Below are 24,275 nucleotides of genomic sequence, written 5' to 3'. Positions count from 1 at the left end.
ATGTACTTGATGAATGACCACTGAGTAGGTGGGATTTTGTTCTGTGTTAAAACTAAGCTATATAGATCTGCAATGGATTCACTTTCCTGCATACCACCTGCTCAGGGCAGCAGGTTTTTAATCCTTTCATTGAATCAAGGTGGCTAAGAGCATTTAAGCTGAAACTAATTAAATAGACAAAACGACTCCAAAGTATCAGCCTAAATAGGTTATATTGATTAGAACATTTTAATGCATATATGCATTTAGTGTATATGCAAGGCCTTGTGGACACACTGGAACACAGACTAAGTGTCTGTGTGAACAATATCCAATGATACATTTTATGCTTTAACTTTGAAGTCTGAATTTTGTGTGTTGTGTGTCAGCCGCTTGGTTTAAAAATTATAGCTGCACCAGCAATGTGAGGAACTAAATCATCTTTATATTTCGTCACAGGCCTGCACTGCAGAAAGGACATCCTTAGTTATTGTGCAAGTGTGGTACACTACTTTCATCAAATTACCAGGGATAGTGAAACATGGCAAGGTTGGAAATTTTGAAGGGATTGCAGAACAGATAATAAAAATGGATTGGATTTATATAGCGCTTTTCAAGGAACCCAAAGCGCTTCACAATGCCACTATTCATTCACTCTCATATTCACACACTGGTGGAGGCAAGCTACGGTTGTAGCCACAGCTGCCCTGGGGTAGACTGACAGAAGCGAGGCTGCCATATCGCGCCATCGGCCCCTCTGGCCAACACCAGTAGGGTAAAGTGTCTTGCCCAAGGACACAACGACCAGGACAGAGAGCCCAGAGATCGAACCAGCGACCTTCCGGTTACAGATGCGATTCCCAACCCCCTGAGCCACGGTCGCCCCATGGTGACCCCAGATGGTGAGGATTTGACTAGCCAAAAGGTTTTGGTTTCATAGAGTGAGTCGGACATAGGTCTAAGCTCAAGGCTGGCTACTTGGACAAAAAGACGGACAAAGTACAAAAATGATCATTTGAAGACAACTTTTTACTCTCCAGGGAATCATCACTCTGTCTGCTGATTGAAGCTGTAGAGCTAGACGGTACATTACAAAACATACTCAAAATAAAGGATTGAGTGTTCTATGACTAATTGGAAATTAGCCCTTGGCTATAATCTGGTATGTTTACATTCATGTAATTTTTTTTTTTACATTTATGTTCATTAACATGCACTGTCCTAAATAAATAAATAAATAAATTGACTGCAAATGTTTGGTGACAAAATGGTGTGAGAAAATGAGTGTTCTTAGGAAGGAGGTCTGTCTTTGATCATGCAGCAAGACATTGGGTAAAGAGAGAAGATGGACCAAGTGAAGGAATGGAGAGAGAAAAAGACATGGGGGCCAAAGTAAGCAGGACTATTGGTTTATTATCTAACCGACATCCATAGTGTGTGCGTGTGTGTGGGAGTGTGCAAAAGTGTGTGGTTTCTGTCCCTGTCCCTATTGTGTGTCCTGTGCACAGTAGTGGGAAACATGTTTTGGATTGTTACAGTATGTTCATAGTGAGAATGTTAAGATAAGCACACATGCGCATGCACGTACACGCTGTTCCACTAACATACACACACAGCGATAACTCTGATCCACAAATAAAATCCCTGAAATGGATGCTGTGAGCAGGGCTCCAAATCCTGGTGCAGTGCACTGTTCTTCAAACAAAAACATTTTTTATGTTAGTGATGGTCTACAGCCAAATTGCTTTGTTTTGTCCACAGTTTTTATAGTTCTTCTACGTGTCCATTTAAACTTAAAAATCTAATCAGTCTAACATATCTTCTGCTTTTCTGTTAAAGTGTTGATATATTTGACTCTGTGCCTGGCAATGCAAATACTTTGAAAAGAAAAAGAATGTATCCCCGCTCAAAATTCTATCATTTAGCATTTAATTGCTACACCTAGTGAAAAATACAACCCCAATTCCAAAAAAGCTGGGATGCACTGTAAAATGAAAAAAGCAACAGAATGCAGTAATTTTCAAATCTCATTAACCCATCATTTATTCATAATATAACATAGAAAACATATCAGATGTTTAAATGTAGATAATAATACCATTCTGATGTTTAAAAAAAAGAAAGAAAAAGCTTTGATGGGAGAAACACACCACAAAAAAGGGCCATCTTTAAACTTTGTAGCAGTCTGTAATCATCTATGAACTGAGGAGGCCAGTTGTTGGACTTTTGGAAAAGGAAAGGAAAGGAAGTTATGTTGTTGTATGTTTGGTTTAGCATCAAATCATGCTGAAATATGCAAACCCTTCCCTGAAAAATATCATCTGGATGAGACATATGCTGCTTCTAAACCTGTGTGTAGTACCTTTGAGCATTGATGGTGCCATTGAAGATGCACAAGCTACCAATTCCATAACCACTAATGTTTCCCCTACGATCGAAGATGAAACCTTTTTATCTAAGCCCTCTCCTCTTTAGTCTCAACGATGTAGCTTTTCCCAAAAAAATTGTAAAATATCAATTTTTCTCATCAGAGAAGATTTTTCCACTTTGCCATTTTAAATGCGCTTTGGCTCAGAGAAGAATGCAGTGTTTCTGAATCGTGTAATCAAATAAGGTTTATTCTTTGAATGATAGAGCTTTAAACTGCATTTGTGGATGGCATGATACACTGTGCTCACAATTCTGAGTTCCTGAGTCCATGCAGGGATTTTATGGAAGAATTAGTTCTTTTTAATGTGTCTTGAGGGCCTGAAGCTCACTGGTATACAGTCTTGATTTTTGACCTTGTCATTTGCACATTTGCGTTTCTCCAGATTCTCAGATTATTTTGATCATATTATGTACTGCAGATGAAGAGATATTAATACTCATTACACGGAAATTCCTGCTTGTCTAAGATGTTCTTTCTGTGAACGATCATGTTACTGACCTTTTGCCAGTTAATCCAATTAGCTGCAAAATGTTCTTCAAGCTGTTTCTTTTTAGTACCATTTACTTTTTCAGCCTTTTGTTGCCCTTGCCCAACTTTCTTCTTAGACATGTTACTGCTATCAAATTCAAAATAAGGTTTTGAATTTTACATTTTATTATTATGGACTTGTGAGATTTGTAAGTCATCAGATTCTTTCTTTATTTACATTTTTGAAGAGTATACTTTGTAAGTACCATCTTTCAAAAGTAGAGCAGTCTTGTAACAGAAAGTGAGTGGTGTATTGTCTCTTGCATTTCTACTTCTTATATGACTGATGTCTATTAACTCAATTAGGTTTCTCACACACCACAAGTCAAGCCCTTTGACATTCTTTCATCCTTCAGACTCCCACTCTCACGTCTCAGCGCTCTCTTTCACCGCCCTACCCATTTTATCTTGGTCATACTAAATCCCTCACATTGTTTGGGATATGGTCTTCTCTCACGCCTCATCTCCCAGTAAAATTCAGTGAGCACTTTGATGATCCAACATTAGAACAGTAGGAGAAAATGCCTCCAAAGCAGAAGATAAAAAAAATTAACTGCAGCCATGAGAGGATCAAGCTCATGAAAGAGCTGTTATAATTCATCCAGTTTCTTCTAGCTGCATTGCATATCTTTCCCACTTTCTATTTCAGAAGGAAATGTAAGAGTGAATGTTTTATGAGGCAAAATGTTTTATGATGCAAATTATATTAAAAGCAATATCAACACCAATGATTGGTGCTATTTGATGCTGTTATTTGTGGCCCATGTGGACAAATCGAAAGCCTTGTGGTGAAAAAAGACAAAACTAGAATTTGTTGGTCACATTTATAAGACGTATGTTTTGAGGAGTAAAGTTGCAGCCAGTTGACAGTGGAATTGCACAAAATAGTTGGAATATTGACTGGAGGATGTCTACCTCCGATTCTCAAATCGTGTGGTATGAAATGAATGAAGCAGGCTAACATTGTGCTTCTAGAATGGCCTTCCCAAACCCTCGACCTAAAATTGAAAATCTGTTGCTTACACTTGCAACTGGCTCCATGCCAGGAAACCAACCCATTTAAATGAAATCTACCAAGTGTGGCAAGACGAATGGTCAAATATCCAGACAGGATTATGTCAGAAGCTTGTTGATTGCTGCCAAAACTGTCTGGTCGAGGCGCAACTTGCTAAGGGACATTTAACCCAAGTATGTATATATTTAAGGCTGTATATACACTTTTATCCCTGTGTGGATTAGAAAAAAATCCAGAATAAACTTGTTTAAGTTGCCAAGGATCATGAACTGATATTTAAGGCCTCATGTGCAGCTGTCCCTCTTTGCAGACAGCATTTCAACCCATATACCTTACTATGAAAAGACTGATTTGGTCTTTTATACATTGTTTGAAAAACTATGGACTAAATAACTGTTTTTCAGTCAGAGAAAAAAAAAATACCACGGCCTTTGTTCTCATCTGTATTTTTACAAGGTTTTTTTAAATCTGTCCCTTGTGAGCATCCCAGTTTTATGGAACTACAATATTAAATTAGTTTGGCATCATTGTAACACACTTCCTGTTTCCCCCTTTGAGCCTTTTCACATCATCGTCTAATAACATCTTGAGGATTGTGAAGATTCATTAAGCGTGTCCCATTTTAAGCTTGACACATGGTCAACAAGAGAGCAGAAATCCAGCTCTATACTTTATGTATGCTGTCGGGCCAAAGTTGTTCATAAACGACATCATTTATCCTGAAGGACAAGATACAGTGTGAAACTGTTGACATAGTCATGATGATGTAAGCATGTTTATCCAGTTTGTTCAGTGAGTTCAACCCTGTCCCAGTTCCAGTTTTCCAGCACTGCGAGTGGTGGGGAACTGGCAAAATGGCACAGAACGCTGAACTTTGAACATGTGTCATGTCTTTGTGTCTTGAATTGTTAGAGCACATTCTTTAATGTTTATTATTGAACACTGAGGAGGAGAAGCTGCTTAATGACCTCCAGTTCACCCAGAGACACACACTCTGGTGTTTATTATTAAATGCAGACTGATTGGCAGTTAGACAATAGAGAGGGCAGAGAGCAAATTTTCAATCAATGTGTAACTTCCACCTTTTCCATTGTGATCACAGAGTATTGCTTTTTTTTTTTAAATTAGGACACAGGTGAATGCAAGCACATGCACAAAAACACATGCCCTTACAAACAAACACACACACACACAAAGAAAAAATGGACATGGGAGAGTTTGCTCATCAATATGGCATCTTGTGTTGGATCTTTCCTTTCAGAGAACAACGGTCCAATCCTGACTTAATAGAAACAAGTTGTTGCACCTGCCCATCCCCATTTGACCCACTCTGTTTTCATTGTTCTCAGATTTACAGCATGTTCTGAAGCTATGCCATGAAATTATTTGAGATGAAAAGAAGTTTGAACTGATAAAGAACACAAACGGTTCTTTATCAGTTCACTGGCACCACTCACACAGTGTAGACATCGTAGTTAAGGCTGGTTTCTGAACACATATACGTGCACACACACACAATTACATAGAAAGAGGAGCCATGGGGCAGCTTCCTTTTAAGTGCAGATTTATGTGGTCTTGTGTTGGTCAGATCCCTAAGTCTTCTTGCTGCCACGGCAACAGGTTTTGGAAACAATGATTCTGAGCCGCTCTAAGGATGATCCAGCCTAACACACAGAAAGCAGCCAAGTCTCCCATGCACATGCGCTGGAATACATTATAAACACTCACTGCACACCGTGTATCATTTTACCTGATACACAGAAAAAAATACAAAGCCGATAGTAATGATAATGCCATACGGAGGGAAGCATAACGCACACGATTCTGCAGAAATGTACAGCAACAATTATCAATTATACACATGAAAAAAAAAATAACCAGACTAAGGCTGTATAGTCATAATCCTGAAATTCAGTTTTGCATTCCTATTTTATGCTTGCTAACAATTTCCTAGTTCCCAGTGTTGTTCACATCTCTTCTCACTTCAACTTGAAGACCACAAGCTGGTGCCAACCATAAAGTAGCCAGCTGTTTACAGTCACAAATGCAGAAAAGGTCAGGGAGCACGGCTTTGCAAGCCATTGGGCTCTCTTAAATAAGAAGTCCTTAATTCATGGGTGTCAATCATAAGGCCAGATTTAGCGCAACAAGAGAAATGCGAAGGAGGATGAAAACCTTGGACTTTTAACTGTATTTTGCAGCGTCTCTTACACATAAAGACCTCCCCATGCCCATTCATACTACGTCAAAGTAAATAAGTAGTAGATAAACAATTTAATGATTCCTATAGAAATGACTGTTTTATATTGGAGATTATGTATCAGAATTTCAGGAGCGGGACCACGCCTCCAAACACGCTCCTTCCGGTTGTCATCTATATAGGTTCCCCCCAGTTCTGCAAGCTGTTCATTCTCGTTTACGTGCCCCACCCTCCCTCCTTCCCCTTTTCAATTCTTTAACTTCTTCACTTCTATTTAGTACATGGGGATCTGCCAGGCCCGGGAGCCGTCGCCAGTCCCATTCGAGGCCTTCCCCAAACCGCAGCTCAGTTCATGTCCAAGCATTCACCTTCACCTACTAAAATGCTGTCAAACCTAAAAAGAGGATGTGGGCCCAGCAAGTGAAAAGTTATTTCTTACAGTTGTGCTGACTGGCATCTTTTGTTTACTACAGCAGCATTTCTTTATCATGGAGAAAAAACTGAGGCATATTGTTTAAATTTTACTTCTTTTTTTTACTTCTTTTTTATTAAACTTGTAGTTAAAGTTCTTTATAAACACAAAAGGGAAAGTTTTACTGGTCTGGCTTCCTTAAGATCAAAGTAGCCTGTATGTGGCCTACAGTATAAAATGAGCTTGACATCCCTGCCTTAACCGATCTCATCTTACAAATGTTTTATATAGCAGCAGTTGGACTTCTGACAACAGACGCAAAAAAATAAAAAAGCACCACCAATTGGAATTGTGAAGCTTTATATATTTCTGAGACTTACATACTGAATGTTTACATTCATGTATCAAAGCCACAAATTCTGCTGAGGGATGGGATAGTAGGGGTTATAGTTTTATTCTTTTGTGCGAAAGGGTTTATTTTTCTTTTTATATCCTTTTAGCAAAATAAAATGTGTCCACACTGTTCTACACCAATTTTTCTCTTCTGGGATAATAAAAACCTAAGACTGAAATGAAACCACAGCTCTAGACCCTAAACATTATAAGTCATTCAAGTAGGTTTGGTAGAATTTTTAACTTCACAAGAACTGGATTCTCATGGGAAAACTGACTTCTCACCGTGACAGGTGCATCCCAGATGTGAGGAACTGTGATACTACTAGAGGTCTTGGAGAAAAAAGAAAAAGAAAAAACAGAAGACAGGGGAAACAATGAGGCAGAGTACAGTGGATTTATGAAAATAAGGACAAAACGTTTTGTATGGTGAAGAAAAAGAAAAGGGAAACTGCAGGTGGAAGCTCAGTCATAAAGGTCAGTTTGGGAGCATATTGTGGATTTTCTGAGTGAATCACGAACTAAGTAAATTCCACAAAAGTGCAGGGAAAATACATTTTTGTATTGTATTGCAAAGCGTACTTATGACAAAAAATGACCTATTTTTCCTGGTGTTTTCCTATTATTTTCCAATTATGCAGCTTGTTGCATGAATCGGCATATACGGATTGACATTCAAAGTTGTTGTGGTGCTTTTTGTGTTTCTTCATGCCGTTAGTATTTCAGAATTTCCCCTTTTAACTTTAAAACAATAACAGATGGGTGGTGTTGTGCTACGTCTTCGCCGGTTTCTTAGACACTTTGGCACCACCTGGTGTATGAAAACAAGACTGCATATCTACCATTTTATAACATTGTAGTTGTATCTACTTGGATAGGACTACTATTCTAAAATTTACAATAGGTGACTTTCAATGCACCTTCTAGGCTTATAGTGTCAACAGAACATTTTTATTATATTTCATTGTGACCTCATGTTGAAAAGCTGTTAAATAAAATGGGACATTTATGGGATACTTAAGATTCTTAAAACTACTACTAATTCTAAATGACATATTTCCAACTACAGCTTTGCCTAGGTATGCATTTCAGTTACATATGGTTTGGTTTGGACACACCACGCTCGCTCACGTACCTGCACGTACACATACGACTGTCAGTGGTGAATATAACGTTAAGCTGAAAACAGCTTGTTCTGTTTTAGCATGATGTCACTTACATCAGTCTCCTCGTCCCGCTTTTTGGGGGTTTGAAAAACGCACGGACTCACACACACTGACTCTCTGAGAGGTTTATCCGCTCCCTACAGTGTCCCAGCCTATCCCACAACCCCCTGGGGCTGTAACCTGTGATCCAGGAGAACTGTACTCTGCCTAACACTGTTTTCATAACCACTCCCAGTCCTCAGTCCACAAACACACAGAACCACAGAACATATGTAGCACATTACATACTCATGCACACACACTCACATTGACAGGGTCTACAAACATACAAATGTGGAAAGCTTCACAGACTTTCTTGCTACGTTAGTGTTTTGGGGTCAACCGCTATTAATTCCAGGAAATTTAAGCTAATAAGGCAGACATTTAATAGTGCACTGTATAACAGACCCATGTGCATGTGTGTGTCTGTATAGCATTATCAAGTTTCTTCATCAGTATCAAGTCGGTTCAGCAACAGTGCAATGCACAGATGCTGTGGATGTGTGCATATGTGGAACACTATATAGTGCTAGTCACTTCGATGAAAGGAGATAGGACATCTGCACCGGCAGCATGCCTTTTTCTCATGCCTTTCTCCTCAGAGGCTAGACAAAATATGACTGAGCTGTTTCACAAACAGCCTGCGGGAACAGGGAACACAACATACTGGCAAGGTGGCTCTGTCTGCATGTCCTTGAGATTGTTTCCAGGGCACTGTGAACAGATAACGTTCATACATTCAGACAGAAGTTGGAGCAATTTAAGGACACAAAGTTCACTTTATTTTTGGTTCAAACAAATATTACACACATCTTAAGCCCCTTATCTCTCCACATGAGAGCTTTGAAGCACATAGCTGACAATGCACTTTAAATATCAATCTTTGCTTTCTTTGGATCATTATTTTTTCTTTTTTTCTAGATACCAGTATAATGGTACCCCTCTCAAAATCTCAACCTTGGCATTTTTATGCCAAACATAAGCCTCGTTGGTCACTTGACAATCTCTGAAACCACTTTATAACCAGACATCCACTCCAATTGATGTCGCCATGGTGCTGTGTTAGTTTCATCTTATATAACATAGTCAATGAGCAGCTGTGTGGTGGCTCTAGCTATGGCCTGGGGGTTGATAAGAGTTTGAGGAGAGTGAATGGACATCTGTTTATTAGTATGATAGCATTGCCTAATTTCTTTTCCGCCTCCCATAATATCCCTTTACTCCATCTCCCTTAGTAATTGAGAATGAGTAATAGCACAAACAGAAACATTTAAGACAGAAGTTGCTGACAGTCAGCATTATTTTCACCTTGACACATGTTGTGTACCAGCTTTTATTTTCCATGAATTCAGCTGATTCCAGTAATCTGAAACCAGAACCTTTAAAGGGGAAAATAAATCAGAGATTTTGCAGGAAAGAACAGCCGGTATGTCTTTGGTGCTATGTTATGTAACCCTGTTAGTTGTAGGACAAATAAAACTAGAAGACAAACATCTTGTTCTTTAACAAAAATACATTATACATACAGTAACAAATCAGCAACTTTGAATAATGTAATATCAATACATTGCTGCTGTTTTTTTATCTAAAAAAACAGTCACAGACAGATTATGAGACTTCTGTCCCTGGACACAGACACAGATGTCCCCTACCCTAAAACTTTTCATACTAGGTTATGAAAAAACAAGACGTAAGTTTTGATATTGAAAAGGTGGTTTAATGGTCTTACTGATTTACATTTCTGTGTGTTAGACTCTTCAAAGTGTATAATTGAGTAAAATGATCCCTGGATACAAAGTACTGCAAGGTAAAGATGCAAACTTATGTAAAAACAATCTTGAAAATGAATTATCTGGTAATAAAGTAAATGGTGTCAAAATGAAAATAAATATACTTCAAATAAATTCAACCTAATGTACAGAAAGGCAGTGTTTTTATTCTTCGGCTATGAAAAGCTATTCTCATCTGGTTTGAATAATGACGCACCCAACCCACCTACTCTTCTTTGCTGCAGGAGTCAACCTCCAGATGTTGGACGAAACCTTTCAACATTCCTACTACTAGTCTGCTAACTGCCCTTGCAAATATACACACATACTTTGTAGGTTGCACACACACAAGGAAGTTCAAAGCTGTGCCAGAGGGGAGCAGGTGGCCAGAAACAACACACTGCATTTAAACAGTTCTAAAGCCTGCAATCTGAATATTCAAAGTCTAATCGTCCATAGAAAGGAATTGCAGAAAACAGAAATTCTATTGTTATTTTGAAGTAACCCCATGTAATTGTAAAATTGTTGCACATAAATCCATATATGCTTTCATTTTGTTATTGTTGTTATTGATGGATACAGGGTCAGGTTTGCAGAAGCAATTATTGGTACGAACTTGTCCATCATTCATGACTAGCGCAAAGACAATCAGGAAACAAGAAGAGAAAATCATTGCAGACCACCACACACACACACACACACACACACACACACACACACACACACCAAAACACCAAAGTAAATCTGTTTTTCCTCTCACTGCTACCCTAACAGCAAACTTTCCTGTCACTTTCAAATGCATGTCAATGCCAAATATCTGTTCATGCAGGCAAGCATGTATATATACTAAAACTACTGACTATATGTACTGTACATTAGGTTAGTTATTTTGTACATAATAAATATTTATTTCAGTGCTCACAGACATCTTCGCACTGCTTGTATAAATTCTCAAAACTTAAAAGGTTAAAAGCATTAAAAGCATTTATTTAGCAATTTAACATAGTATGTGTATATCTGTTTCCATATGGATACTGTGTCTCTCCTAATAAATGTAGAAACATTGTAAACACACTGAGAGACACCAGACCTGAATATACTTTGCCAAAAGTTGAAGGCCAGAGGTTCTTTTTTGTTAGCATTTACTATACTTCTGCATAATGTGAGGATGTGCCAATGTAATGAAAGTAATGCTATTTAGTGTAATTTCCTTTTCTATCTTGAAATTGTTGGATGCATGTTTGTTTTTACACTTGTGAATATGTGTGAGTTTTGTCAGGTGAGAGTTGTGTTATAGTTGAGAAACAGCTTGTGAGCTGCCTACTAGGTCCTGGAAGTTCAATCACAGTTTGAGCATAAGAAGAACAATAAAATAGTTTGTGTTTAGTCATTTATTTGTTTTGGTGGTTTGTGAACAGCATGTGCTTGTAGTCCATTGATGAGAAGAAACACAAAGATTCAATCTTTCATTCCATAAAAACAAGACTACTGTGAATATTTTGCCTGTGAAGTCACTGACTAATTCTTTCATGGAAGGTGTTCTTTTTCGTTCTTTTTCAAAAACAGATGGGTCTTCTCAGCAGTATGAGTGTACAGAAGGGTGTCAGCTAAAATAGAAGGTACATGCTGTGAGCTTGATTCTCAGATGAACACATCTGTTAGCATAACTATTCCTGAAGAAAAAACACTCCCTTGCCCTTCTGGTATTAATCGCAGCTCCTTACAAATGTGGAAAGGCTCACTGCAGAGCTCAAAATCACAGATTTTCCCCCACGAACATCTGACACCAAATAGCACATAAGAGATGAAGTCTCGAATTGAAAGCTGACGCCTCTAGCTGTCCAGTCTCTGTTCTAGTCTCATTATCTGCTTCAATAAATACAAAGAAAAATAAATCCATCTTTAAATACCACAAATGTTCAGCCTCAGAGCCAGACAAGAAAAAGTCAGGGAATTAACAAAGTCATTAGGACTTATCCTTTGTGGTTCAGGAACATGTGTCCAAAATGAAATTGCAATCCATCCAAGACTTGCTGAGAAATATGGGAGGCCAACGGATGTACATTACCATCTCCGCAGTCACTGCTTTTCCTAACAAAAGAAAATACTCTATTAATTTAAGAAGAGATGGTCACTTCATTATATTGCAGTACTTTTAACTGTACTTTTGCAAAGATGGCTGCACACACAAACTCAGACACCACAGCTGTACAGAAACCTTACCTGCTGTTTCTCACGTTTTAGGACTGAGGAACTAAAAGGAGAACAAATACCTTCTTATGGACTTCAGATCCTTAGATAAAGCGTTCCTTCACTCAGTTCTTTCCTTACTTCCTAATCTGGAGCCTGCAGTAAAACTTTCCTTATTTTCAAAAACACTTCACCATATGCTAAAAACATAAAAAGTAATATATAACACACTTTAAAACAAGTCATTATCTGTAAATGAATAAATACAAAATATAAAGTTATTAATACTAATTAATTATGCTAAACCTTTACTGTTTTTACATGTTTAAGTTGGAGAAGTCATATTTATCTGCAGTAGTTTAAAAAACTTCAGGTGTTATTTCTTTTCCAGATACGAAGATGAGATGGTGTTTGGGAAGTGATTTTCAACTTATTAATGTTGCGTAGCACTTTTTCACCTCCTAGATTATTTGTTGATACATTTTAATAAAGAGATTTTTGCTCTTTGATCTTTTCATGCCTGCCTGCCTCCGTGCCATGTTTAATATTCCTGTAAGGACTTCCAGCAGTGTTTATGTGATCTTCTATGAATAAAAGAACCAGTGCAACGTAACTTCAACTTGACTTTTCAGCTTTAATGGATGAAACACACTTTAAAATCTAAGGTAAGCATCTCACCTGACACTACCATGTGTCTCGGTGATTTTGATTTATTCATTTATTCATTGGTTAGATGCAAATCTGTGTCGGCTCAACTGAAATGGTCTGTTGCATAGACTAGGTAGTTTTTTGAACTTGAAAGCCTGTTTCAGCATAGTGATTGCCTTGTATGATAAGATTAGTGGTAACTGGGTAGTTTTTAATCTAACATGAACATTTACACCCACTAGTGCTCCTTTAGACTTTGTTTTGTACCAGGGTGATGCAGCTCTGATTCACTTTTATAAACATTTTTGTGTTTTTACAGTGTGATATCGCCCTTACCGTATGTGTGGCACTAAAAGCTGAAGATAGCTCTATATTTTTACTCAGCTTTTTCGCACACAGGCACAGTTAATCCCATGCAGTTTCAATAAAAGCACATGGTTCGCACTAATGCTTTGATCTCTTCTCTCCCCATCTCATGCTGTTTTGAGAAATGGGTCCCAAAGTTACATAAACGTACTTTCTGTGTTTGACCATACCCCACTGCTGATGTATGTACCCTATGTGTGTGTGAGTACTGTTTACCCTGACTTACAAGGCAAGCCCTCTATCCCAGAACTCTATCAAATCTCTTATAATTTGAAACTGGTTCATCTCCACTCAAAGTCAACCAGGAATCCAGCTGCTTCACTGTCTGGATAAACAGGTTCGGAGCACTGTGGAATGGCTCATAAAACCTTTGCCAATCCCCTCTACAATCCCTGCTTTGCTCCCCACATGAGTTTTGAAAGAGTTTGGCATTTCCCTGTAAAGAATTCTTGAAGATCACAGAAGACTTCTCTGTGTCGATTTTTGTTTTTGTATAAAACAGTATAAAATCTGTACAGTGATACAGATGTAGTTTCTACAAAATCTATTTACCAAGGCTACTGCATTTTTCAAGAATAGGGCTGAGACACGTTGGGGTGGCTTCGATTGAATAGGTTCAGTTTGGCTATTCACACTGTTCATCCTGAATTAAAGAACTTAGACATCAGAGAATACGTAAAACACAGAGTGAATTCTTCATCTGTGGGGGAAAAGGTATAATTTCTGGATAACTTGAATAAACTTGGGGGAAAAAAGTACTTTCCCTTGTTGTCCCTGTGCTATCATGCACACAGTTCAAAAGCAATACGAAAATCTCTGATGTTGGACTGCCATCTGCTGAGCAGTTTAGGTAAAAAACCTTTAACCCCATTGTTTCTGTCTGACTATTTAAATGTTCGTTGATCTTTTACAATGAAAAACAAACATTACTGGAACTAGCCGTTGAATATGAAGATTTTAACTGCCGTGAATTTAAATTTACTTACAACTAAACACAGGGTACCTAGACCCGGTTCGTAGAGTACGCTTGGGGAGTGTGATCGTGTGTACAGCGTCTCTTTATGTCTGTCTCCACGTTGGTTGAGTGTGGAGTAAGTGCATATGAGAGCATGAGGGTGGGAATGGATGTTTGTGTCTGTGTGTGCCTGTATTTCTGTGTCTATATGTCAGGTTGGGTGTCAGGCGCCACCTCTCTGGGGACATCTCAGGCTCTCCAAGGTTTGGAGGCCTATCTCCCCCTACCACCACTTCCCCTGCCAGTGGCGGACTCCCTCAGGTGTCGGTGCGTTGGTGGTTCTTTGTGTCCGGGGGTGGGCGTCCAGGTACACACCGGCTCACTCCTTGGCGGCCGCTTATCGGGGCCTGGAGCCCGGGGCTCGCTCGGGCCACTTCAGAGGTGGGGTGCCCCCGGCCTCTCGGCCTGGGGCTCGGTCACTCAGGCACGGCTGGCTGCCGGCGGAGCTCACGGGCACGTCACTGCAACTCCCCCTGGCTTCTGCTCCGCGGCTGCTGAGTGAGCCCTCATCTGGGACTCTCCTCAGCTCTTTCTGGGACAGTGGCACGGCTGCCCCTCTGTTGGTCTTCCTTGGTCTCTTGTGTTCTGGGGGCCTCTGGATGTCTGGAGTTTTGATCTCCTCCATACCTGCTTCATGCCCTGGAGGACGGGGCTGTGGCCCCCCCACACCCTCTAGCAGATCATTACATGAAGGAACCTTTTAAAAAAAAAACAAGCGCGTCCATGCTCACAGGTGTACACACGGGTGATCACACCCACAAACTACACCCTTTTTGGCTCCTACCTCAAAGCACACTGTTCTGTTGATCTTATGTGCTGCACAATAATGTTTAATATTTAGTATTTACTGTCATATTCCCATATATCATTGTGATGCTGTTTATTCTATTACTCTTGTTCTCTTCTGCTTGTTTTCTTTTTTCTTTCTCAGCAGGTGATCCAGGTGATTGATATATGCATTTTTTATTTCTTTTTTTTTTCTTCTGCTCATTCTGTTGGTTTTTGTTTTTTGCCCTTCTCCCCCGTCCCTCTTCTCAGCTGTTTCTCTTTCCCTCTTTCTTTCTCCCCTTCTTTCCCCCAGTCAAGTCTGTCCCGTATTAAGTAAGTGAAAATAAAATAAACAATAAAAGGTGAATCAAATGGACCATTACGGCAAGGCTGGGATGGTCAATTTGGTAAAGTAAATCCGTTGAGCATCTTTCTTTGCCTTTAGACAACAATTCTGATGGCAAAAGAGCCAAACGGGACAGGCGCAAAAAAAAAAAAAAAAAAAAAAATACAACTAAACACTTTAGATTCATAACTCTGAGCTTTCAAATTTACATGTAACGTTACATGATGAAAGGATTACAGCGCCATCTCATACATCCCCATCAACACACTGCTGTCTTGAAAATTAGCCTCTGTACACCACCACACTGGATTTTAAAGGAAACAATCAAGATAGGATTAAAGTGCAGACATGAAACCACTTCAGCTGCATTCAGTAATCTTTTAGGCTCTTTGGTGTTTACTGGCCAGTGCATTTCTTCTTTGTAAGAATGCACCGTATCTTAGATATGACTGTTCCTGAAGTTTAGGGGTTTTTTTTCTGTCTTTGTGACAAGTTTATTTTAGTTTTTAATGAACCTCCTTCATGTGCACCAACATATCTTTGGACCCTATACTGAGAGTCCCAGTGAAGTCCTACCAAATGTTCAGCATTTAGAATCAACTCCATATCCTTCATCTGTTTAATTCATCAAGCGAACAGGTTTCATCTGGCTATGAAACATGTCAATGACATTTTATTCTGAATTTCAGTCACATCTGGAATAGTGAAATTGTGACATTGCCCAAATGGACACTGCTCCCACCTCCAATTCAAAAACATATAAGATATTAGAGATTGCAATACATGTTCAAACTTAGCCACACCTCAGAGATGTCAATCATGAATATTTAAATAGCCAAAATAATACTGCACATTAAGGATATAACTTATGGTTATAGTTATGAGGTTTTATAGGCAGTAACATCTTAACGAGCTGTTATTTTGGAAACAAAACAGTAGCCAGACATTAGCAAGTACATGCATCCAGTTTCCAGTTTTAAGATGCTACAATGTACCTTTGGTCCATATACAAATGAAGATACACCGGAAGAGTCAAAATTATATAGTAAAGTGCATACTTTTGATGGAGAAAAAGATAGATTCCCCCAGAATAATACATGATGAAGAAAGATTATTCGCAGTAGAAGACATGCTAATTAAAGTCATTTATTATCCTCACTGATGACACAGTCTTATCAGTGCTCATTTACAAGCACAGCACAGGGCCATCTCATATACAGCGTAAACATTTCCTTGAACAGAATCGGATTAATACTGCTACCTAAGTCTCTGTGAGAGACACATCCAAGACTGCTAAACAGAGGATAAATGGCATGATGTGAAATACCAATTTGTGTAGCTCATCAGCTGTAGGATGTTTGGAGTCCATTATCCTGGGTTCAACTTTAGAAACAAATGTAACAGAGGGGCTTAAGGAATGCACATCTTCTGTTTGGGCCATGATGGTAGTGTAGCCATCTCTTCATAGGTGCAATGACAATTTAACCCCCCCAAAAAAATGAAAAGAAAAAAGAAGCATCACAATACTAGGGTGTATTCTAGTTTAACATTTATAGTTTTATTTCTGCAAAAGAATGTTTACTGTGGTTTGTAATGGACAGGTTACATTTTCACCACATTTTTTCAGTTTATTGCTTTTAAAGTAGAATAAAAATCAGGCTAAGGTTCTGCAGGCTTTAGCTGTGAGCAGATTTGTGTGCTTGAGAAGGCAAGCAGGGGCTTCAAGCTGTCGAGCATGGGCCCTTGTTTGTCAAAGTCTGCCTAATAACTTCATTACACAGGCTCCTCCTGCTTTTTGAGCTTTCATCTGCTAGTTCTTCCACCTCCATGAAGAAGTTACTTCTCACTATGAAATGTACCAATAGTCTATTTAGTAAGGTCTTAAGGCAGTAGCCTTTGCTTTTTGCATTCCAGGGTACTGCTGTTACGGTGTTTCAGATCACACACACACACAAAAAAAAAAAAAAAAAAAAAAAAAAAAAAAAAGTCGTTGGAAGCCACTGTTATAATGCCAAAGCTCCACGAGGAGAGACAAATCCCTTTGGGGTTGTGTCAGGAAGGGAATCTGGCATAAAACTCTGCCAAAGCATCACACAATATGGTTTTGGGTCCTGAAATTATGTTCCCATACAAGTAAAATTAATTTGCAATTGCATTTTGTAAAGCCTTTGAAAACAACATCTTTTCATTTTCAGACCATCAATCAAAATCAGTTGTAAAGCAAAACATCTCTTTTTTGTAAACAAAACTAAGTAGTATTTGCACCTACAACCAACCACTGAATAACAACAAATCTTAATAGGTAACTAAGTGGAAAGACCCTGGTTTCACTGACTAACTCCTGGATATAATTTTCCCACTTGCCAGCCTGCCTCCTTATGCAAACTTTGAACATCTTGCAAAACTGCACAGTGTCCTGTTGGAGAAATTTTTAAGTTGTCCATTCCAGTTTAGCTGTAAGGGAACAAAGGTTTTTAGAAGACCAGGTTGCACACTGTATTCATACTGTACCTATTCAATTATTACAAAACACACAATTTGCTGATTTAGTGTCCTGACAGATGTAAAGGAATATTAAGCTTGGATTCAAGTCCAAGCAACAAAAACACAAAACAATAAAATAATAACATTACAGAGCAGCTGTTGTTGTGCAAAGGAAAAAGAATATCTTCCAATGTTTATTACAACCTGTGTTCACATAAATGTAAGAAGTCTGGTTGTTGTAGATTTTTAGCAATGACCTAACGTCATAACCATCATGTAAACATTTTCTCTACATTGTGTAAGGGACTGGGGGACTTCAGCTACAGAAAGCTACAGTTTTAAATGCATTTGCTTAACTGAGGTTTGAACAGGGTTTGTACAACAACAAAGATTCATGACTAAAAATGAATGGCTAGTGTTAGAATGTATACACAAATGGACACTTGTAACCAAAAACCAAAAGGCAGACTAAAACCTCTAACCAGTCTGATTAATTCATCTACACAAGCTAAACAGGAGGGTTTTTGTACACTCTTGAAACAGTATCCAAATGCTCAGCTCAAAAAACAAAACAAGAAAAAACTGACTGCAATGCTTTAAATTTAGTTAGCAATGCTAATACTCTCAAAACACTACATTCAGTTTTAATTTTCCATTAGGAGGTAGGGGAGAAAACCAACAATACCAGCATATAAATGCAGGTTCTCCAGCAACATTGATGCAGTGCATGTAAACACATTCTGATTTCCTGCCATTACCTGATGTCTCCGAGGAACAGTTTGTGAATGGAGAAGTAATTAACCTAAGCAATATGTAATAAAACTCCTTGTGAGGCGTTTTAGACTAGAAAATAGACCTGCTTACTCAACTACTCTGTAACTACCATTTTCCCACTTTTCTAATTTCTGCTCGTCATGAATGTCACAACAAGAATTGGATAACTCAAAAGTATAACTTCCACAGATTTTGCTACATCATACAATATTTTGACAATTTCTGCCAAAAAAAGAAGAAAAAAAAAAGAAAAATGATATCAGTAGCATTCTGAGAATGCGAAATGTACTTGTCAATAGAGACAAAACTGTTGGAATTAAAATAAAGAGTTTAAGACTAAATAGCACATGTTTTTAAGTGTTTTGTTCTTTTAAAATCAGTTTCTATACATCTGACAGCTTGTAAAGGCCTCAAGTGAAAGGAAAGTTTTATAGCATAGAGGAGAATATGGCCCCACCCAACCACCCCATTATGGCCTGTTCAACTTCATAACAGCTGAGACTGCAAAAAAATTAAAATAAAAAATAAAAAAAGGCCCATCTTGAGTCCTGGCTATGAGCTGTAGAAATCCTGCCATGAGTAAGTAAAATTCTCATTTACATAAATTCATAGCTGCTAAGGCATGAGTATACTAGTCATGAATGCGCATGCAGATGACTGTGCGTCACTTGTAAAGGCAGGCAGATATAGTCAAGCTACTAATAACGTTAATGCTTTAGGGTCTCTTAACTGTGCAATGATTATAGCTGGAGCAAATATCAGCCAGCTGAGGTTGAATTATTTTACGGGAAAGATTAAAGAGAATAAATCAGGTACAGCATCTACCCTGTAAACATAAGGCATGATTACATGCATCTGAGAATGTTTAACTTTTCTAAAAATAAAACGTAATTTAAAAGCAAATACACATAACGAGTACTCAAACAGGAATGTTATGGAGTGCTGAAATATTTGTAGGAAATACTGGAATAATATCAGCACCCACTGCAAAGTTATGCTGTGATGGCAAGGGGAAGATGACTGTTTAGAGAGAATGCCAGTCACGTCTGAGCTTCAGATAGAGAAGAAGCTGACCACGTCCAGTTTCTGGATTTTAGCTGACAGCAGCAAATCTGGTGGCGGTGTGGGGCGAAGGCCAGTAGCTTTGGTGAGGCTCCAAAACCATAATGGAGGATAGGATTGTGAGGTCTCCAGCGTTGTCCTTGACTTATTAGGAAGTCATGGTTTTAGTGCCCACTACATGCTCTTCATCTATAGCTTTTAACACAGAGACCTGAAAATGGAAAGGAATTAAGATCTGGGTCCAGTATTCTCACGTCACCTTGATTTTTATGTATAAATTTTATGCAAATATGTTTGATCCAGTATGGCATGATGACTTATCAAATTGATAGGCTAGGACATTTCTACCACTAAAACATGTTAAAGTACACTAGTACACTTTAAAATAGCACATAAGAATACAAGTGTTCTAGACTATAACAAAAGTAAGGAATTTTTCTTAATTATTACATTATTAAAATGGACACTAAGTAAATATAGTGAAGACAGCAGAGTTCATTTATGACTAAATGAAATGCAATATATCAGAAAATATCCAAATAAATTTGGTTCTAAAATTTATTTGGATTTTAGAACTTTTTTTTTTCAGAACACAGGAACTCACCATAAACTGGTCCCCGTTAGTGAACCTCCTCTCAATCTCTTTTCCCAGGTCATTGTCTGGCAATTTAAGGTCCTCTCTGGTTTCTCCGTTGTCATCCATCAGAGCCAAGAAACCATCAGCCACATCAATTACCTAAATTTGCCATTATAAACAGAATGGAAGAGGTTAATAGTTTAGGAAATCATAAGTGTGATTCAAGTACTTTTTCCTATTGCAATTGCTGTAAACATTAATTTTAATGCCTTCTTCATAACACTGGTGATTCACACCAACAGAAAGCATTTACTGTGAAGCAACAATACACAGAACATTGTGGTTTAGGTCAATAACAAAGCCCTAAAAACAAGAAAACGTTTATAAAAATAAAATAAAAAAAATAAAAAAGGAGGCAGTATATATTGAAACTTGACTTTAGGTTAAGACTGGGCAATATGACCTCAAATCAAAAATCACAAATTTATTGAACATTTTACCCTCATTCTAATTCATGAATGATTATTTTATATGTAAATATGTTGAACTACTAAAGCTGGGAGATTTTTTTACACTATTACAACTGTGCTTCTAAGTGTTGTAGCTGTATATTGCAGTGGTTTCACCTAAAATATTAAAAGAATGTCTTTTGTCACTATACACATGAGATTCAGAGCATCTCCTACCCAGTGCAGACATGTGGGAAAAGAAGAAGGGGGGGGGGGGGGGGGCACGATATACATATGAACGGTCCTAATTCAAAAAATATCCATTATACAAACATACAAATTAGGGCTGTGCAATATGTCCCAAAATCTCATATCCCAATATAAGACATTTCTCATCCCGTTAACGACATATCACAAAATAGTGCATTTTCTGTAAATTCTGCGAATCTCGGGGAATTCTTTTTGTGTGAAGTGTTTTCAGGTGGGCGTCGTGTAGCTGAGTCGAGTGGTTTGACTGATCCATGAAACTGCTGCGGGGAAAAGCCTTTTCTCAAGTTTGAGTCCAAGGTTTATTTTGAGCACCTAATGACTCTTTTTTTTGCTTCTCATCTGTAAACTCTCTTCACACTCTTACACATGAGTCTTGCGTAGCTAGTAGAAGAGGTTTGTTGTGTTTGAGTCTGTGGTGGGGACTGGTTTGCGGCATAATTTGCATAGTACAGTTTTCTGGTTCGTGTCATACTTTTCATAACCAAACTATATCCATGCTACAGAGGTAGCCCCTCGTTTAGGAATAAGATCCGTGATTTGTTTTGACTGGTTTTTCTGTTTGGACCTACCTGGTTCTCCCTCATCTCCACTGGCTATGTTGGTATTCTCTGTGGTGACCATCCAAACAAGGAAAAAAATCTTGCCGTAAACATTGTACTTTGCAACATCACGAAACTAACGACAGCGTATAATATGAAACGATAGACATTTTAATTTCAACATCGATATATTTCGTCATACCGCACAGCCCTAATACAAATATTGGAAAAAAATAACACTATTCATTTCTAATTTTTATGCATTTACAGTGTGGGTTAAATATAGCACAGTGGTATTCTGGGCTAGAGGAAAAACCTTATTATTTTATACATACTACAACCAGAAGGAACCAGTACCTGATGCCAATTACATGGAATTTCTGAGATTATTAAGTTAGTGATACCAAATTAAGGTAGAGCTGGGCGATATCGCCCAGCTCTAATTTAAGGTAACAGTAGTATAATTTTTACATCTGTGTATCATTTGATATTGCTACAAGATCCAGATGATGCAATTCCCAAACAGTGCAAGATGGCTGATTACTCACTTTGAACTCAGTATAGATCAAGCCCCCGTCTTAGGTTTTGGGTTTCACATAACTATTGTTTAACATCCCCAGTATCTGCTGCATTTGCAGTTACAGCAATTACCATTTCTCATTCAAATTTAAACTTAGCAGTCTAGCAATGTGCTCTTGTCATTCTTTGTTGTGCATGTGCCTATCAGGGACAGTGTCATGTATAGTCTTTAATTCTAAACCATTACCAAAAAAAAAAAAAAAAGTGCACACTATGTGGAAAAGCACCTAGACAACCGCAGACACTAAAGAAGTTGTGAAGTGTATGGTCTGGGTGGCACATCTATACAAAGCCTTAAATCTGTCACGTGGGCCTCTATACATCCATAGGTAGAACGTAACATAATAAACCACCACCAGGAAAAATGCAAATTATAAGACTCATTTGCTACATAGAAGATTTCATTATACGAAGAAAAAGATGCATTTTCTGAAAACTACGGCCTCTAAATAGCCCAACAGTTAGAGAAGACTGCTTATTGGTCAATCCAAAACCTGACCGACCAGTCTGATGCCTGTATAAATTTTTTTAAACATACTGAAGCAACACTTCAGCTCTGATAAATGAGACACACCCCTTCAGCAGTCAACAAACCATTCATTCCTCTCACGCATTAAACAAATTTCCAAACAGTTACTACCCTTCAGTACTAAATTGTTTAACCTGCACAGCAAGCAATATTGCAAGATATGTCCAAAAGAAACATTCACCTGATAGTCTTTCCTTGTTATATTTGGAACATCCATGTTGTGGGTAGATGGGCAGATATCTTCATACTTTTTCTGAGTAAAGATGTCAAGTCCAGTAAGGTGAACCTGGGAATAATGAACTGGTTAGAGCTTACCTTGTGCCAAAGAAGCATTCTGTATTACTTGTACAACTGAGACCCATCAGGCTAAAGTTCCTTAAGCACTGAATTCTAAAGTATAGACAAAGTGGTTTTACCTTTGCATGTCCATGCTTGCCAGTCTTGGAGGTAGACATGTCAACTATCTTACAGGGACGTCCTTTCAGCATGACATAGCCATTCTTCCTCAGTGCAGAGCATTGCATTGGGTATGTTGTAGAGGCCCCAGCATCAGCAGTGGAGAAATCATCATCTGCCATAGTGGATCCACAGGTTGTACTGTATCACCAGGATACATTTTTTTTAAATTAAAAAATATATACAATAAAAAATAACAATGATAATAAGATGATGATTTAACAAAGAATTTGGTTAATATGATTTGTATAGTGTCAAAAACCAATGGCCCATTGCAAGTTTACAAGAGGAATTATATAAGTGACATTAAAAAGTGAGTAATCAGCACAGATTTCCAAATTATAAACATGACAACTTAGCTCAATCTATCACAATTCAATACTTGATCTAATGTCAGCCATCCCTTTCGAATTACTTTGAGTTTGTTTACTTTGCATTTGTTTTAAAATAATTATTGCATTATTCTAAAAGTTCAATAAAGCTATAATTTTAACATGCATTCCCCAAACTAGTGTAAACATTTCTAGGCGTTGCACCCATACACTGTATCCAAACACTGCTGCCTGCTATCCACCCGAAAAGCTAACGGCTAACGTCATATGTGAATGTGCTAAATCTATTTGGACACCAAGCTGTTGGGTTCCGAAATGTTCCCATAAACACTACTAAGTGGAAAAAAATAATACTCCAACACGGTAACTTGTCAGCCACCCTTTTCGTTCACTGGGTCAAAACAAAAGGTCGAGTTTTTCTCACACTGGCTAGGCTGCTAAGGTTAGACAAGCCCCATTAACGACCTAGCAGGTTACGTGGCAGCTGGGCCAGATGATCATCCGCCACTACAGCTTTAAAACAGTACGCTAGCCGCACCTTCATCCTGTCCCTTTTCTGTCATAGTTAGCCACGTTAGCTCGCTAACCCAACCTACATCCACTGACACTGGATAACGATACTGCTGCTAATGTTAGCTTGACAACAGTGCTAAATAAAAACCTCAACGAGCGCCCACTAATTCCAAGTTACCGACAAACTGTCGAGATATTGAATGCATCACAGTGTTAGAGATGAGGTGAGTTTTCATTACACCGCAAACAAGCGCTGCACATAACGTCAGCGCTACTGTCAAAAATATTAAACTTGAGCCTGAACATTTAGCTTACCTTATATCTTAAAGAGAAAAGGGAGAGTCACTTCGCATGCGTGGAGCTTTTGTACCGCATGAGAAGCGGAGAGGGCAGGTACGGGCTCCGGTGGCATGTGTGACGTGTTAGTAGGAGGAGGGTGGAGGCGC

At 38.4% G+C, this 24,275-nt stretch overlaps 1 protein-coding gene across 1 annotated transcript; it reads right to left on the bottom strand.

Annotated features, from left to right (window-relative positions):
* Positions 1-16,797: 16,797 nt before the first annotated feature.
* LOC120740508 (eukaryotic translation initiation factor 5A-1-like) lies at positions 16,798-24,275 on the bottom strand. Its single transcript, XM_040042929.1, has 5 exons — positions 24,145-24,275; positions 22,945-23,125; positions 22,710-22,814; positions 20,190-20,321; positions 16,798-19,796 (listed from the first exon to the last, which is right to left on the bottom strand). Exons 2-5 carry the CDS (start codon positions 23,104-23,106, stop codon positions 19,734-19,736), a joined length of 462 nt encoding a protein of 153 aa, XP_039898863.1. The 5' UTR covers positions 23,107-23,125; positions 24,145-24,275; the 3' UTR covers positions 16,798-19,733.

This window comes from Simochromis diagramma, unplaced genomic scaffold, assembly GCF_900408965.1.
Source record: "Simochromis diagramma unplaced genomic scaffold, fSimDia1.1 OVJJ01000304.1, whole genome shotgun sequence".
NCBI classification, from domain to species: Eukaryota; Metazoa; Chordata; class Actinopteri; order Cichliformes; family Cichlidae; genus Simochromis; species Simochromis diagramma.
This window is presented reverse-complemented; position numbering and strand designations above follow the sequence as displayed.